The sequence below is a fragment of the Xyrauchen texanus genome, chromosome 9, assembly GCF_025860055.1.
Source record: "Xyrauchen texanus isolate HMW12.3.18 chromosome 9, RBS_HiC_50CHRs, whole genome shotgun sequence".
Taxonomy (NCBI): Eukaryota; Metazoa; Chordata; class Actinopteri; order Cypriniformes; family Catostomidae; genus Xyrauchen; species Xyrauchen texanus.
This window is the reverse complement of record NC_068284.1, coordinates 19,684,344-19,702,226: the sequence shown is the minus strand read 5'-3', so window position 1 is coordinate 19,702,226 and position 17,883 is coordinate 19,684,344. Positions and strand designations below refer to the sequence as shown.

At 46.0% G+C, this 17,883-nt stretch overlaps 1 protein-coding gene across 2 annotated transcripts in view; it reads left to right on the top strand.

Annotated features, from left to right (window-relative positions):
• Positions 1–17,883, top strand: part of LOC127649170 (dihydropyrimidine dehydrogenase [NADP(+)]) — a 293,316-nt gene that overhangs the window by 236,722 nt on the left and 38,711 nt on the right. For both annotated transcript variants that reach the window (XM_052134143.1, XM_052134142.1), the window contains one exon: positions 460–579. In XM_052134143.1, coding sequence (XP_051990103.1) covers positions 460–579 — 120 coding nt within the window. The remainder of the gene's footprint in view (positions 1–459; positions 580–17,883) is intronic.

The window sequence follows — 17,883 nt, the reverse complement described above, 5'->3', positions numbered from 1 at the left end:
TTATTTATTCATTGACTCACTTATATATTTGCACTTTCATCTCTGAAAGTCATCTGAAAATCAAGTGCAAATTGGCCTATTAAATGCATACTTTTCAATTAGAATACATATAAGAAAATGTTCATGTCTGTTATTTATCCCAATTTGTTCCTCACTTTTAACATATAATCAAATACATGGAATATAGGATCAAATCTGGTTGTATATGCCTATTATAAATGTTGCACTCACATCCAAACCACCGCAAATGCTAATAACAAGCTACTGTAAGCTGGTGTTTTTTTGTTTAGTTTTTTCTGCAGTGTTAGCCGTGGTGCACAGCACTGTGTCTAGATGTAATAGCATTACTGGAACAGTTGTCCCAGTACAGTTGTTCTGGCTGAACATTTGTTCCAGAAGTTTTATCAATACAGTGTGGTTGGTTGATATTTCTGTACGACCCTCTATGGTCCTTTGTAGGCGGGGCGGATGGAATTACAGCGACGAACACCGTATCTGGACTTATGGGTCTCAAAGCAGATGCTACACCCTGGCCCAGTATCGGCAGAGGCGCGAGAACTACATATGGCGGCGTTTCTGGTAAGAGATCTGGTTTTGTTTGTGTTTGGTTGTGTGTGGTGGCCAGCACTCTGGCTGCTGAGATAGCTGGGCTTGCTCTGGTCAAATCCTGCCTGCGCAGACAGATGGACTAGATCAGGTGTGAAAGCACTGAGCATGCTCTCTGCTCTCTAGAAATGGAGCATCAGTGTGAGTGCCTTACAGTATAAATGATATGAACCATATTTGATTTAATCTACTATATGTTGTACATTTATTACTGCAAATGTTTTAACTAACAGTTTAGCTAATTGCTACAAACTTAGTGTATGCACAATGTCAATTTTTGTCTGTGTACTTATCACTAATAAAGATGATCTCTGTGGTCACAAATACTAAATGGCAACATACTACTAACACCTTGATATAGGTGGTTTACGTATGTGCTCTATAGATTCAGTAATGTACAGTTAAGTGTGCGTGTGTCTAAATATTCTTCTGCATGTAAAGTCTCTTGTTTATTTTATTAATTCATACAGTCAGTCAGTCACTCTCTTCACACTTGTAGCACTTGTAGCATTTCATCAGAAAATCAGGTTAACTTTTGTGCGTATGTAACCGTGCTACTCTCTAAATATGAGCTACACTGTGCTAGGTTCGTAAGGAGCTAAGTGATATAAACTGTACCCATAAAAGGAAGTATCAGACCAGGTAAGTTGTAACAATGTAACTTTTACTCACATTTCCTTAAGTAAATAACAGTTTAAACACAATGATATAACATACATGAAAATAAAAATTGGGCCCTTTAAAGTAAATGAGTCTTTGTTTTTTTTTCTTTTGTATTCGTTAAAGTCTGTCTGTTTGTAATCAATTTCTGGATTAGTCAGTCCACTGTCAATAGTTCTCTGTCACAGTGTGTGTCACCAGTTCTGTGAATTTCCTTTTTTAAGAGGAAAGTTGACACTTTTGGATGAAATGTGTGTACCAGCTCAGGCGACTGATACTGTCCTACCACCAGGAGAAGTGTTCGTTGAGTTGGTTTGCGTCTCTTCAAGATCACACTGGGAGGCTCGCCATCAATGGGAAGAGATCTTTCAAGTAGTCCTCACTCTGTCCATAAGACCTGACCTGTTTTTTTTTTTAAACAGGATTTAAGATTATGTTCTATACATCTATATGTTGTACAACAATCATACTAAAGCATAACAACCATGTAACATTTAAGCATCAAATGCTGCATAATACTCAATGATCACATGTTCAGGCCTACTTATCACACTTCAGTTCAACTTCAAATCTCAGCTCAATATCAAGATATATCTACAGTAACCAGCATATAACATGTACAATTTTGTACTTTGTTCAATAACAGCTGATAATAAATCAACAGAAATTACATCAAGCTACTCCTATCCCTGTATTAGGAAAACTGTAGGCAATCAGGCTCTACATGAGTTTAATTTGCAACACCTAACTGTAGTTGAAATGCGAATATTCTTATTAGAGTACCCTTATCAGAACAAAATTTTTTATCTACCCACAGCAGAATTTAAACATTAAGGTTTAACATTTCCACACACAACAATAAAATAAAAATCATCATAGAAAACCATATAGTATTTTTATATAACCTTCATTTCAATAGAAATGCTGTGTAATTCACTCTCCTTAAAAAATTACTCCTTAAAACAAAGTAAATTAACATAAAAGCAGTTGTGCTTAGGTAACTTAAATACCAGCTTACTATTTCAGTTGCTAATTAAAATTAGAACTTTTTATCACTGTCAGCAATCAATTGCTACGCTACGCTGTGAACTTTTGATACACAAACAGGCAAATGTAGCACTGCACACACAGTTAGCAATATTAGCGTCATGCAGTTCACTAGCTCACCGAGACAAATAGAGGTGAAAAACTGGATTTTTCCCAACTCCCGGTTGCTCCTCCTTATCCGGTCTTCTGTAGTGGTTCATTAACTTGCTAATACACTCACTTTTATCACTCTGTTAACTTTAAATCTGTAAATTTCCACTCTTTTCCCGCCGCCATCAAGTATGTTCGTCTCCTCTCTTTTTCCTCACTTACACACGCGCAGGGTCTCACAGGATCACGCAGTTGCGTCGTGACCTGTCAATCATGTTCAGTTGGGGTAGGAACTATCACTCCTGATTGGCTGATTTTCCTAAAGGGATATTACGCTATTTTAATACAATTTTAAATTATTTTAACCCTGTATTGTCACTGGGTTACACCCTCCCCCCCTTAACTGACATGAGTCCCTTCATGTTCTTTTTTCTACAAAATAATTACTTTCAAACATTTCAACTAAAACTTGATTGAATCCCTCTAAAATGGTCTGGGCAAAAGAAATCAAGGGACTACCAAGTTGAGGATAAGTAAATTTTCCAGGTGCTCTTCTGGAACGTTCTGACCTACAAAGAGGTTCCCTGGCTGCCTCATTGATGTCATTGTCTGTTTCAACAGTAGAACTTGGGTCACTGGTTGTAACTGTTTGGGGGCCATTCTTTTGAGACTGACACTGTGAATCCTCTCTTTCCATTGCAAGTTGCTCATGTAGGTACTCATCTGGATGTTGTACTGATGGTTCCTTTCCCATTTGGGATATGTTGATTTCATTTATGGTCTCGGTTTCCATAGCTCCATCTATTTTTTCAGTTCCTTCCACAGGTTCAACTGTAACTGCAACAGGTAAGTTTTCCTCAAGCTCCAAATCCATGGGGCTTCTCTCCACAGAGTTAGGGCTGTTTCCAGCAGAGGACACGTCAGGTAAGGTTGCAGGTAAGGTTTGTTTTTCCATGTCAGGTAGGGTTTTAGAATCAACAGGTAAGTATTCAGCTCCAGCACGTGTGCTTCTTCTGCGAGCTGCCTCACCTTTTTCCATAGGCATATCCAAGACTTTAAACAGTGTTGTCTCTACCTCCGAGACTTTGATGGGGTAGAATTGAGGCTCAATATCATCATCATCCTCTGAACAGATAAGTTGTTCACTTGGTTGAGGAAGTGTCTGCCTTGTTCTGGGCCTACGTGCTGGTTTTGGCTCGACTACTTCCTCTTCTTCAGGAAGGAAACCACAAGGTAAGAGCAGATCACGATGTAATGTGCGTGTTGGCCCATCCTGACCTTCAGGACACACTACATAGACGGGTAAGTCTCCTGCTCTCCTAGCACAATATAAAATTTTGACTCCCACCGGTCAGCGAGTTTACGCTTTTGACGAAGGCGAAGATTTCGCACAAGAACTCTGTCTCCTGCCTCAAGTGTAGATTCTCTCACTCGCACATCAAACCTCTGTTTGTTCTTATCAGCCACTTTTTTGCATTTTTAGTTGCAAGCTGATAACTTTCTTTCAATTGGGACTTGAGATTTTTCACATACTGGGAATGTGAAGTAGGTGATCTGTCTTTGACTGGCAACCCAAATGCGATGTCTATGGGCAATCTGGGCTGCCGCCCAAACATCAGCTCATAGGGTGAAATCCCTGTGACATCGTTTCTCGTGCAATTGTATGCATGAGCGAGTGGTTTGACATGCTCACGCCACTTCGTCTTCTCCTTTTCCCGCAAGCTTCCCAGCATGCTCAGTAATGTGCGATTAAATCGTTCTACTGGATTTCCTCTGGGATGATACAGACTTGTCCTCATTTTACAGATGCCAGCCAAAACACAGAGCTCTTTGATGGTTTGCGACTCGAAATCGCGTCCCTGATCACTATGGAGACGTTCTGGGAACCCATAGTGACTGAGGAACTGCTCCCATAGACATTTGGCGACTGTGCTGGCTTTTTGATCTCTTGTTGGAATAGCTACTGCATACCGTATAAAATGGTCGGTGATGACCAGGATATCTGTGGTGTTATGGCTATCCGGTTCCAAGGACAAAAAGTTCATACAAACCAGTTCCATTGGCCTGCTGGTTTGGATATTGACCAGAGGTGCAGCTTTCTCTGGCTGACTTTTCCTCTTGACACATCTCTCACAGGTTTTGATCTTTGTCTCAATATCAGATGCCATTTTTGGCCAATAGAACCTTGACCTAACCAGCTCAAGAGTACGTTCAATACCCATGTGTCCCATCTGGTTATGAAGATGGGAAAGTACTGATGACCTTAACACATGTGGCAGAACAAGTTGGCGAACTGGTCTATTGTCACACTGCCATCTCCTGTACAACAGATCATCCTTCAATTCAAGAAGACTCATCTCCCTGAGCATCAGCTGAAACTCTGGTGACTCAGACTTGCGACTGGTAGGTACAGGTTCTTGGGACTGAATTATTTTTATGATGTTACCGATAACTGAGTCTGCTCTTTGTAGTGTTGCAAGCTCATCTGCCCTGTGCTTTGGGACTGTAAGAAGACCTTGGAATCCCTCCTCCTCAAATTCAGTAGGAATGGCCTCTGGGTGAATAGCGAGAGATTCTACTAAGCAAGTATTTGTGGAGTCAGACCACTCTGACTGTTTCTGTGCAGCAGAAATCATTGCTCTCAGGATTCAGATGATGAGAAGTGAACTCATGTATCCTCTGACTTTCACTTTGAGACTGATTATCATTTATCAAATCACCATGAGGCCTCCTTGACAACCCGTCAGCATCCTGGTTCTGCTTGGCTGCCCGATATGTGATGTCAAACGTAAAAGTGGACAGTGAAGCTAGCCAACGATAGCTAGTAGCATCCAGTTTAGCAGTGGTAAGTATATACCTCAGCGGATTATTGTCAGTGACAACTTTGAAGTAGTTACCATACAAGTAGTCGTGGAATTTTTCAGTGATAGCCCACTTTAAGGCTAAAAATTCCAACTTATGCGCTGGATATCTTGCCTCACTGTGTGATAATCCTCTACTTGCGTAGGCAATAACACGGCTTTGTCCATCCTGTTCCTGATACAATGCTGCTCCGAGTCCAGTCGTACTGGCATCTGTGTGTAGGATATATGGTAATTTAGGATTTGCAAATCCTAGCACAGGGGACGATGTGATCTTGTCGATGATGTTCTCGAAAGCCTGCTGGCAAGCAGAGGTCCATCTTTCAGCAAAAAACTCCTTGGGGTGGAAGTATTTGCCAGGTGTTTTGGTTGGCTTACTTCTTCTTTGAGTTGGTGGATAACCAGCAGTCAGGTTAGTCAAAGGCTTCACAATCTTGGCATAATCTTGTACAAATCTCCAATAGTAACCAGAGAAACCAAGGAAGGATTTTAATTCCTTCAGGGTCTGAGGTCTCGGCCAGGTCTTGAGTGCTTTAACCTTTTCTGGATCCGTTTCGACTCCGTTCCTTAATACAATGTGCCCTAAGTAACGTACTGATGTTTGAAAGAAACAGCACTTTTCTGGTGATAGCTTAAGGCCACTTTCTCTTAGTCGGTTCAAGACACTGATCAGTCATTTTTCATGTTCTTCCAAAGACTTGGAGAAAACAATCAAGTCATCAAGGAAAACTAGCACTTCCCTCAGATGCATGTCACCCATGCACTTTTCCATCAACCGCTGGAATGTGGAGGGTGCATTCGTTATCCCTTGTGGCATGCGGTTCCATTCCCAAAACCCTAGAGGGCAGACAAAAGCTGTTTTTTGTTTGTCATTTTCCTCCATCTCAATCTGGTAGTATCCAGATATTAGATCCATTACAGAAAACCATTGAGACCCACTGAGTGCAGAAAACAACTCCTCCAAATTAGGTAAGGCATATGCGTCCTTGATAGTTTGGAGGTTTAGTTTCCTGTAGTCTACACACAGTCTGATATCACCTTTCTTCTTTTTGATGACTAAAATTGGTGATGAAAAGGGGGACTCAGATTCCCTGATAACTCCAGCATCGAGAAGTATTTTGAGATGGCGACGCACTGCTTCAAAATCTTGTGGATGTATGGGGCGAGGTTGCTGTTTTGAAGGGCGTTTCATCTTTCAGACGAATGTGATGTTTGACTTTTGTTGTATGACCGAAGTCAAGATCATGATGAGCGAAAACATCAGAGTAGTCATTTAGCTTCTCGGTTATTCTTGTCTTCCACTCCTCAGAAAGTGGTGAATCGCCAAAGTCAAGCTTCAGTTTTTTTTCTGCTTTTGTCTCTTGTTGACTAGAGGAGATGGCTGCATCTCGCTGATTATCAGAAGGTAATGATTCTTTATCTGGGTGAGTAAGATTTTTGTTAGGATGGCTATCTTGCAAAATTCCTTGTACTACTGTTAGCTCAGCAATGATACAGTTAGTTTGTAGTGTTATATCATGATCGTTTCTCAGTATTACAGGTACCTTGTAAGGAGGTTGAGTTGGCATGGTGATAAGACAAGAGTCTGTGAAGATTCCACCAGGTAAGGATGACATAGATGGAGGCTGAAGCAGCACCCATGGCTCACTGGTAACGGTTTTTGCACCAGCAAATCCTTGTAGTATGACCTTCTCACCAGCAGGGATCGTGGCAGGTGTACTGCCTCTGAGTTTTACTAGTCCAGGTCTACCACCGAAGCATTGCTGGTGTCGTAGCTGCAGGGTTCTGAGTACTTGGGCATAGCCACAAAATGTGGTAGATCTAAGAGTGTTGTCATCACAGTACTCCTCATAGAGAGGGTCCAGAGTGTTCGTCCCAATGAGTACTGGTATACTGCTGTTTGAGCGAGTGTCTGGTACTATCAAAGCTAGAGTTTCTACCTCAGGTTCTGAAGCGATAAACTCTTTAGGAAACTTCAGACTTATCTCCACATATCCAGCGTAAGGAACAGGTTCGCCATTAGCTCCTTCAACCTCTAATATGTCACTCACAGGTTTGATTATGTACTCTGACAGATGGTCATTGTAGAATGACTGGGATATGGTGGTAACCTGCGAACCTGTATCGAGTAAGCAGTTGCACCTGACTCCACCAACTTCAACATTAGCTGTGCTCTTTCGTCCAACAAGTCCTTTTGGAACACTTCTGGTTTGTTTTACTTTCTGTTCTTTCAATATCGCTTTGGTGTTAAGCTTTTCTCGAGGACTTTTCTGTTCTTCGGTTCCTGATCGTCCTTCCACAGGAACCGCTTCTAGTTTAAAGTGGAGGGGTTGCTTGATGCAGTCTTCTCATCCCAAGCCTGTTGCTTTTCTTTTAGCTCTTTTCTTTTAGCGTCTACCAGCATAGGATTAGCAGGGTTACTGCAGCTGCTAACTATATGACCATCTTCCCGCATTTAAAAACAGTACCAGGTCCGGGGTCTCCTAGTGGTGGTCACAAACTGAGCTGAGGACTGCTGCCGAGACATAAGCTGGCTCTCTTTTGGCTTAGCCTTCTTAGCATTAGGCACTTTAGTTTTCACTGCTTTCTCTCCCTTGGAAACTGTGAAGGCCGCAATCTGAGCTTGGAGGTCAGCTATCTGTTTTTGAATCTGTTTCATGGTTGAAGGTATACTATTATCTTGTATCTTTGTGTCATAATCAATGATTCCTTCGACACACGCAGCTTGTGCATTAGCCTGGGCTTTTGGTTTTGTGAATCCGAGGTGCTGCTTCATTCGACTCGCCTTGGCTGCTTGCTTATCCTCTTCAGTCCGCAACAGCAGCAAAAACTCTGAGAAGGTTGGTGGTTTATTTAGTCTCTGTTCCAGCTGGAGAGTTGCAATCAATGCGTTGTCCCAACACCCTCTACAGAACTGTTTGAGAAGCTGTCTGTCTGCATCACTGGCACTTACAGCCCTCCTTTTCACTACGGCACTCAAGGATGACTGCAGTCTATGAAGGTAGGTAGATGGTTTCTCACCTGAATTCTGGTGAGTGCTAAGAAATTTAGCAAATAACTCATGACCATCTTCTACAGTTGCATATGCAGAGTCAAGCAAGCTCAGGTAATCTTGCGGAGTAGCATGGCAATCTAAAGGCTTCACCACATTAGTAGCAGGGGGTAAAAGGCTATCAACAATTCTTCTCACCAACTGTGAATGAGAAACAGTGGGATCAGTCAAATAGAAAGCAACACTGGTTCAGCCAGGTTTCATAATCCACCTCATAGTTGGGGCAAGGGACTTTGCCTGAGAAAATCCTCAATTTGGCAGGTGAGTGCAATTGCGATGCAATTTCTGTGCTTTTCACAATGTGTTCGACCACTACCCTCTGAACTTCAGGTGTGCTGAGATGATCAGGAGATAAGGTAAAGTTAGGCATGGGGTCCCTCATAACAGATGGAGTGAATGTAGCTGTTGGCTCATTGTAAGACTGTGTTTCACCAACAGCTTGACTTAACTCACCAGAGTGAGGGCTAAGTGTAATTCCTGCAGGAGTCAGTTTTGTCTCAGTGACATTAGTTTGTTGCCCCAGTTGAGCTGGTGTGGGTCTGGGCTGAGCTTTAGCCATAGATGAGAGGGGCTCTATCCTTTCACTCACTGGCGGAGTAGGAGTTGGCTCATGAACTGTCTCTACTTCTTCCACTGGGACCTGTGCTCCAATATTCTCTGTAATCCTTGTCAACTCCCCTCGCAAAATGTCTTCAAATGACACACCACTTAATCTGGCTATGGTTTTAAGCTCAGACAGAAAATTGTGAGTGATTTCAGTACCTACTCTGCTGCTGTAAACACTAGCAAGTGATTTTACATAGTATATGACATTAGAGTCCTCAGAACTCGGTCTCTCTAGCGGCAGTGTAGTTTCAAGTAACTGCAGTGCTGCACCTGATGCAAACTCAATGATGGCTTGTTTGTGGTATTCAGACTCAGGATTCTCAATCTTAAAGATCCTACTGATTGACCAACATTGCTTTAAGTAATCGAAAATCTCCTCATCTACAGGGGTGTAGGATAGCCCACTTACTATGACTAAGTTTGGTACTTTGATATTTTCTGTCTCAACAATCTCCATTTTACAAGTGTAACACTCAATCCTAATTTACTTTAAACAATTTTTTTTTTTACTTTTACCAAAAAAAAATGAAATTCAAAGTGTTATCTGCAGGTGGCGCTATAACTGGCCTTCCTGTTTGGCGACAGTCTACTCACAAAGCTCCTGGCTGGCTCGCCAAGTTTATGTAACCGTGCTACTCTCTAAATATGAGCTACACTGTGCTAGGTTCGTAAGGAGCTAAGTGATATAAACTGTACCCATAAAAGCAAGTATCAGACCAGGTAGGTTGTAACAATGTAACTTTTACTCACATTTCCATAAGTAAATAACAGTTTAAACACAATGATATAACATACATGAAAATAAAAATTGGGCCCTTTAAAGTAAATGAGTCTTTGTTTTTTTTTCTTTTGTAGTCGTTAAAGTCTGTCTGTTTGTAATCAATTTCTGGATTAGTCAATCCACTGTCAATAGTTCTCTGTCACAGTGTGTGTCACCAGTTCTGTGAATGTCCTTGTTTAAGAGGAAAGTTGGCACTTTTGGATGAAATGTGTGTACCAGCTCAGGCGACTGATACTGTCCTACCACCAGGAGAAGTGTTTGGTGAGTTGGTTTGCGTCTCTTCAAGATCACACTGGGAGGCTCGCCATCAATGGGAAGAGATCTTTCAAGTAGTTCTCACTCTGTCCATAAGACCTGACCTGTTTTTTTTTAAACAGGATTTAAGATTATGTTCTATACATCTATATGTTGTACAACAATCATACTAAAGCATAACAACCATGTAACATTTAAGCATCAAATGCTGCATAATACTCAATGATCACATGTTCAGGCCTACTTATCACACTTCAGTTCAACTTCAAATCTCAGCTCAATATCAAGATATATCTACAGTAACCAGCATATAACATGTACAATTTTGTACTTTGTTCAATAACAGCTGATAATAAATCAACAGAAATTACATCAAGCTACTCCTATCCCTGTATTAGGAAAACTGTAGGCAATCAGGCTCTACATGAGTTTAATTTGCAACACCTAACTGTAGTTGAAATGCGAATATTCTTATTAGAGTACCCTTATCAGAACAAAAAATTTTATCTACCCACAGCAGAATTTAAACATTAAGGTTTAACATTTCCACACACAACAATAAAATAAAAATCATCATAGAAAACCATATAGTATTTTTATATAACCTTCATTTCAATAGAAATGCTGTGTAATTCACTCTCCTTAAAAAAAATACTCCTTAAAACGTATCGGTTACCTAACGTAACCTCGGTTCTCTCTAGATGAGGGAACGAGTATTGCGTAAGCTAGCTTATGCTATGGGAAAGATTCATCTTTTCTGAGATATTGAAGCCAAAAAATTATCCTTAATTTTTGTATCCATTGTCAACGCAGTGCGGCAGCTGCAGACCTTGAGCGGGCTATCTAGCGAGCTCATAGGTTGCTCTGTGGCAACTGCTGCAGCCTATAGACGAGCTTGGGCGAACTCGCATCCAATGAGAGGCGTCCGCGCGCTCACTGCATCAAAGCCCGCCAAAATGGGCATGACTAGAGTGCATATAAGCGTAGTTCGTAGGCTGGAACCCTGGTTTTCATTGACTGAAGCGAAAAGTCGCCGTGGCGCGAAGCACGGCCGGCTACGCAATACTCGTTCCTCATCTAGAGAGAACCGAGGTTACGTTAGGTAACCGATACGTTCTCTTACGAGAGGTTCTCTCGTATTGCGTAAGCTAGCTTACGCTACGGAACCCATTGTCAACGCCGTGCGCTCAAGCATCCACTGTATGAGCCCCAGGGAATTAAGGGGGGACCCGGGGGAGCCCTTATGAGTGGGGAAATAATATTTGGCCGGCAAGAATGCGGGTCATTGATTGTGTAATCCATAAGTACATAGTGGGAAGGGAACGACAAAGCGGCGGTGCCGGTCTGTGTGGAATGTGACCCATCAGAGCAGCTCACCAGGGGAGCTGTAGCGTATTAAACCGCTAGTAGTTTTGCCTGCAGAGCGGGCACTTCCATATTGTAAAATCTGACAAAGGTGGAGGGGGAAGTCCATCCCGCTGCCACACATGTCGTGAATGGAAATCCCGCTGGACCATGCCCACGAGGATGCCATGCCTCTAGTGGAGTGAGCCCTAATGCCCAACGGGCATGGCAGGTCTTTTGACGCGTATGCAGCAGCAATAGTGTCCACTATCCATCTAGATAGTGTCTGTTTCGAGGCGGCGAGACCTTTGGTGCGCCCTCCGAACGAAACAAAAAGATGCTCAGAGCGTCTGAAAGCGGCGGAGCGCGCAGTATACAATCTCAGTGCTCTGACCGGGCAAAGGAGATTGGCGTCGCGTCGCTATCGGGTGTTGGTAGCGCCGATAGGAAATGACCTGTGCTCTGAAAAGAGTACCGATCACCTTGGGAACATAGCCGTGTCTAGGCTTTAAAATGACCTTGGAGTCACTTGGTCCAAACTCAAGACACGCAGCGCTGACAGACAGCGCGTGAAGGTCTCCCACACATTTGACTGATGACAGGGCAGTCAGAAAAACGGTTTTGAGTGAAAGGTATTTCAAATCCACGGATTGAAGTGGTTCGAAAGGGGGGGCTTTCATAGTTTCGAGAACTATAGAAAGATCCCAGATAGGAACCGATGGGGGGCGCGGGGGTTTCATCCTTCTAGCTCCCCTGAGGAAGCGGATGACCAGCTCGTTTTTACCCCATGACTGGCCGTGCAGGGGTTCAGCGAACGCCGCAACGGCTGCCACATACACTTTGAGCGTGGATGGGGATCTGCCCTTATCCAGCAGCTCTTGTAGGAATATGAGCAGCGACGACACCCCACATGTCCGCGGGTCCAGGTCTCTGTCGGTGCACCATTTTGAGAACACAGACCATTTTGACGCATAGAGTCTTCTCGTGGAAGGGGCTCTAGTGTGTATGATGGTGTTTATTACTCCTTCTGGCAGAGCGATGGGTAGTCGTTGATCACCCACGCATGCAGCTCCAGCTCTGGGTGGGGATGCCAGATTGTGCCGCGAGCTTGAGAGAGGAGATCTGCTCTCACTGGGATGGGCCACGGTGCTGTCAGTGACAGCTGCGTAAGCTCCGGAACCATGTCTGATTCTCCCAACGCGGGCTATGAGGAGCACCGAGTGACGCTGCTTCCTGATCCTCTGCATTACCTGTGGCAATAGCGAGACGGGAGGAAGGCGTAAAGCGGGCGCCTGGGCCAGTCCTGGGCCAGCGCGTCCTCGCTCGAGAAAAATACTGGGCAGTGAGAGTTCTCTTTGGACGCAAAGAGGTCTATCTCTGCTCTGCCGAATAGGTGCCATAACGCCTGGACTGTTTGAGCGTGCAGGGACCATTCCCTGGGGAATATTGTCTCTGGACAGTCTGTCCGGGCCGCCGCTCAGGTGGCCTGGCACGTGCATCGCCCTCAGCGAGCGCAGGTGGCACTGGGACCAACTCAGTATGCGTTTCGTCAGATGGAAGAGGTTCCTGGATCTGACACCGCCCTGACGGTTTAGGTAGGATACCACAGATCTGTTGTCCAAACGGACCAGGACGTGGTGACCCTGAATGACCGAGAGAAACGCACGAGCGCGCACTCGACCGCTATCATTTCCAGACAATTTATGTGAAGGAGCTTTTCCTGAACTGACCATAGGCCGAAAACCGGAGAGCCCTCGCGAGACCGCGCCCCAACCCATGTTGGACGCTGCCTGTCGAGATGACTTTTCGTCGAGATACAGCTCCCATTGTCACTCCCCGCTGATACCATTCGGCCACTGTCCAGGGCTGCAGAGCTGATATACAGGTCTGAGTCACCTTGATGGGCTGGCGGCCTGTGGCCCAAGCCCGGCGAGACGCCGGGTGTTTAGCCAATGCTGAAGCGGGCGATGTGCAGTAAACCCAGCTGAAGTTCTGCTGCGGCTGAGGCCATGTAACCTAGCACTCTCTGGAATTTCTTCAGAGGCGTGAGGCTGTTCATCTGAAAAGATGCGGCTAGTCGCTGAACACGGCGCCGCTGTGTAGATAAGCTGAGCCGCCATTGCCACGGAGTCTAGTTCTATTCCAAGGAAGGAAATTGTCTGACTGGGCTGTAGTGAGCTCTTGGTCCAATTGACTGCAAGACCCAAACTGTTCAGATGGCTGAGGAGAACTGCTCTGTGAGACAGAAGCTCCATATGTGACTGTGCCATAATCAGCCAGTCGTCCAAATAGTTCAAAATTCGCAAACCCTGACTCCACAGGGTGCGAGCGCCAGCATCCATGCACTTCGTGAAAGTACGGGTGCTAAGGACAGGCCGAACGGGAGGACGGTGTATTGATAAACCTGGCCGTCGGGCTGAATCTCAAGAATGGCCTTTGACGGGATTTATCTGAATCTGAAAGTATGCATCTTTCAGATCGAGAGAAATAAACCAGTCTCTCTGGCGCATCATGCGCGAGGAGTTTCCTGATTGTAAGCATTTTGAACGGTCTTTTGCAAGCACCTTGTTCAAAACCCTGAGATCTAATATGGGTCTGAGGCCGCCGTCTTTCTTGGGAACAAGAAAATAACGGCTGTAAAGCCCCGACTCGCTCAGAGAGGGTGGCACTTTCTCTATGGCCCTTTTGCACAGAAGGCTTGCTATTTCTGAACGAAGCATGCAAGCTGCTTCCGTGTTCACAGTGGTTTCGAGCCGTGCTCTGAAGCGAGGAGGGCGGCGATCGAACTGTAGCAAATAGCCCTGTTGTATTGTGCTTAACACCCACTTGGATATCCCTGGAATAGCTTCCCACGCTTTGAAGCGTAACGCTAGAGGGTGAATGGCCAATTCGCTCTGATTGCCGCACACAGAGCTGAACAAAATGTGTGAGCGTGCTTAGTGTGTTCATGCATGATTGCTCGCGAGACAGCATGAACAGGCTGTTTTGTGAGTGACTTCCGATTGGAATGAATGGGGAAAGAGTCACATCTGTTACGTGATGCGCAAGCATAGTCATGGGCACGGGACTTACACACAGAGGAATGTTTGCTGGCCGTGTAACAGAGCGGGCAGAGAATGGGCGCCGCGACGTATTCGTGGGCGCATTTATTTACTCTAGCGCTCGAGCGGTTCGTGAATCGCTTTATGTGAGCATGCTCTGGTGGGGACACGAGACATGCAGTGCTTGTGTGCAGAAGTGAACACTGGATTGTGGGCACTTTTTCTACACATAGGGCTGGTCGTGTGACAGAGCGGCCAGAGAATGGGCGCACGACGCATTTGTGGGCGCCTTCATTGACTCTGACGCTCGAGCGGTTCAGTAATCGCTTTATGAGAGCGTGCTCTGATAGGGGCACGGGATGTGTTATGCTTGTGTGTAGGGGCTGAACACTGGGTTGTGGGCACATTTTCTACACATAAGACATGTTTGCTCTTTACAAGATTTATTTGGGTCGCCGTGAAAACGGCGCTTGAGTGCAGGCAAGCGGGCAGTGTCACCGGCTTGTTGGCTGCTAAATTCACCACTGTAGTAGCCTGAGAGAAGGGGACTGACAGGGGGCAAAGCTTTGACGGTGGTCCGCCGCGGCGGACTGAGCCGTCGCTTGTTCAACAAAGTTAGGAAGACTTCGATTGCTCTGGTTTCAGCGCTACCTTAAATCGAGGCCCGGGGCGGCGGTCTGCGGCGGCTGTCTGAGCGCTGATCGAGGGCGGCCGCCCTGTCGACGCTGAGAAGTCTGAGATTGTTGAGCTGGGCGCTGTGAAGAGGCTCGTGCAGGAGGCTGATCACGTGAGCGGCCTGCAGAGGAGCTAGCGCGACGAGGCAGAAAGAGATTCATGGCTTGTGTGGCTTTTGGACCTCTGAAAACAGGTCAATGATACCACTCACCGCGGAGCCGAAGAGACCGGATGGAGAGAGCGGTGCGTTGAGGAACGTGAGCGCTCTGCTTCTCCCATGTCGGCTAGCGTTAACCACAGATGTCTCTTGGTCACAGTCAGCCGCCATGCACTTCCCTATAGCTTGGGCTGCAGCTTTGGTAGCGCGGAGGGCGAGGTCCGTAGCACTCCGTATGTCTGCAACCGCCTCAGGATGCCTACTTTCCTCATCCCACTCCCGCAGAAGGTCCGCTTGGAGGATCTGTAGGACGGCCATAGAGTGCAGAGCAGATGCAGCTTGGCCGGGCGGCGGAATAGGCGCGCCAACACAGGCGGAAGTTGTTCTGCAGGCCTTAGACGGGAGCACTGGTTTAGACCGCCATCTCGCGGAGGGCGGGCAAAGGTGTGCTGCTACCGCATCCTCGACCGGAGGGATGGAAGCGTAGCCCTTCTCAGTGGCGCCGCCCACCGAAGCAAGAGAGGTGGAGACGTGGGATCGGACCCTGGCCGAGAAAGGCGCTTCCATGATTTGGAAAGCTCGGCGTGGAGTTCCGGCAGGAAGGGAGCGGCCCGGTAGCGGGTGCTGCGCAGCTGCGGCTCTGTAGAAAGCAGCCGCCAAGTCTGTTGGGTGCCTGCTCAAGGGGCGGTGACCAGTCGAGCCCGAGGCGGTCGACGGCCTGTGTGAGGAGGCGTGTTAGTTCCCCTCGACCCGGCGCGGGTCCTGCTGGATTCCTGGGCCGAGGAGGAGGCGTGTGAGCCTGACCACTCCTCGCTGTCCGAAGCCATGATGGAACAGCCCTTATCCTCCGCTTCTTCGTCCGAGATGGCAGCAGAGCAGCCGCCGGGCGGCAACTACGCTGGTGGGCGGGAGGGTGAAAGCGATGCTCGAGGGATGGGCTCCGGCGAGGCAATCGCTTCTACCATTGTTTCCGGCAGCCTTTGAGAGCGGCGCTTTTTCTGCGCGGCTGAACGGAAGGCGCGCGGCGGCTTCAGTCCTGAGCGCTCGAAGTCGAGCCCGCAGGGTCGACATCGGCAGCTCCTCGCAGAATCGCATCCGCCGGGCGAGGGCGAGCTGTGCATGCCCCAGTCCCAGGCAGAGAGCGCAGATGATGTGGCGGTCTCCGGTGCTGAGAGGAGCGCGGCATGAGGCGCAAGTGGAGCGAGGCATCTTAAAAAGACGCCGTACTCTTTTGTGAAGTTCTTAAGAACTAGCTTGCTTTTAAAAGGATACGTCGCCGGATGGCGTAGCTCGCAGGACGGCTGAAGGTGGCGAAGACGGCCGGCTTCTTCGAGCGCTGTCCACGCTTGCTTGATGCCCCTCGAACGGCGACGCGACTTCCAGTTCAGTGATGCGAAGAGCTTCGCTGAAGAGATGAAAATCAGGGTTCCAGCCTACTGAACCACGCTTATATGCACTCTAGTCACGCCCATTTTGGCGGGCTTTGATGCAGTGAGCGCCGGACGCCTCTCATTGGATGCGAAGTTCGCCCAAGCTCGTCTATAGGCTGCAGCAGTTGCCGCAGAGCAACCTATGAGCTCGCTAGATAGCCCGCTCAAGGTCTGCAGCTGCCGCACTGCGTTGACAATGGATACAAAAATTAAGGATAATTTTTTGTCTTCAATATCTCAGAAAAGATGAATCTTTCCCGTAGCGTAAGCTAGCTTACGCAATACGAGAGAACCTCTCGTAAGAGAACAAAGTAAATTAACATAAAAGCAGTTGTGCTCAGGTAACTTAAATACCAGCTTACTATTTCAGTTGCTAATTAAAATTAGAACTTTTTATCACTGTCAGCAATCAATTGCTACGTTAGGCTGTGAACTTCTGATACACAAACAGGCAAATGTAGCACTGCACACACAGTTAGCAATATTAGCGTCATGCAGTTCACTAGCTTACCGAGACAAATAGAGGTGAAAAACGGGATTTTTCCCAACTCCCGGTTGCTCCTCCTTATCCAGTCTTCTGTAGTGGTTCATTAACTTGCTAATACACTCACTTTTATCACTCTGTTAACTTTAAATCTGTGAATTTCCACTCTTTTCCCGCCGCCATCAAGTATGTTCGTCTCCTCTCTTTTTCCTCACTTACACACGCGCAGGGTCTCACAGGATCACGCAGTTGCGTCATGACCTGTCAATCATGTTCAGTTGTGGAAGGAACTATCACTCCTGATTGGCTGATTTTCCTAAAGGGATATTACGCTATTTTAATACAATTTTAAATTATTTTAACCCTGTATTGTCACAGGGTTACACGTATGCAAAATCTCATTTTCATTCTCGTCAAAAATTCAATGTTGTTACTCAGAATAAGGTCTTTTATCACTAATAATGATGATCGCGGAGGTCACACATACTAAACACCTTTTAAGACCTTGATTAAGATGGTTTATGTATGTGCTCTATAGTTTCAGTTATGTGCAATGTATATTTGTCTGTTTACGCTTCACCTCAGCACACCCTTCAGCTGAGCAGCCACGGTGTTTGAAGAGGTAAGGACAGGGTCAAAAACACAGCCTGCATTAAAAATTTATACTTGCACTATTGAGGCCCTATTTTATGCAAGTAACACTGACTGGCTGTCATATTTTTCACTTTTAAAGTTATGTGGGCCTCATCGTTCAGCTCTCCCACAGGACCCAGCCATGCAGCAGTGACCTTAGA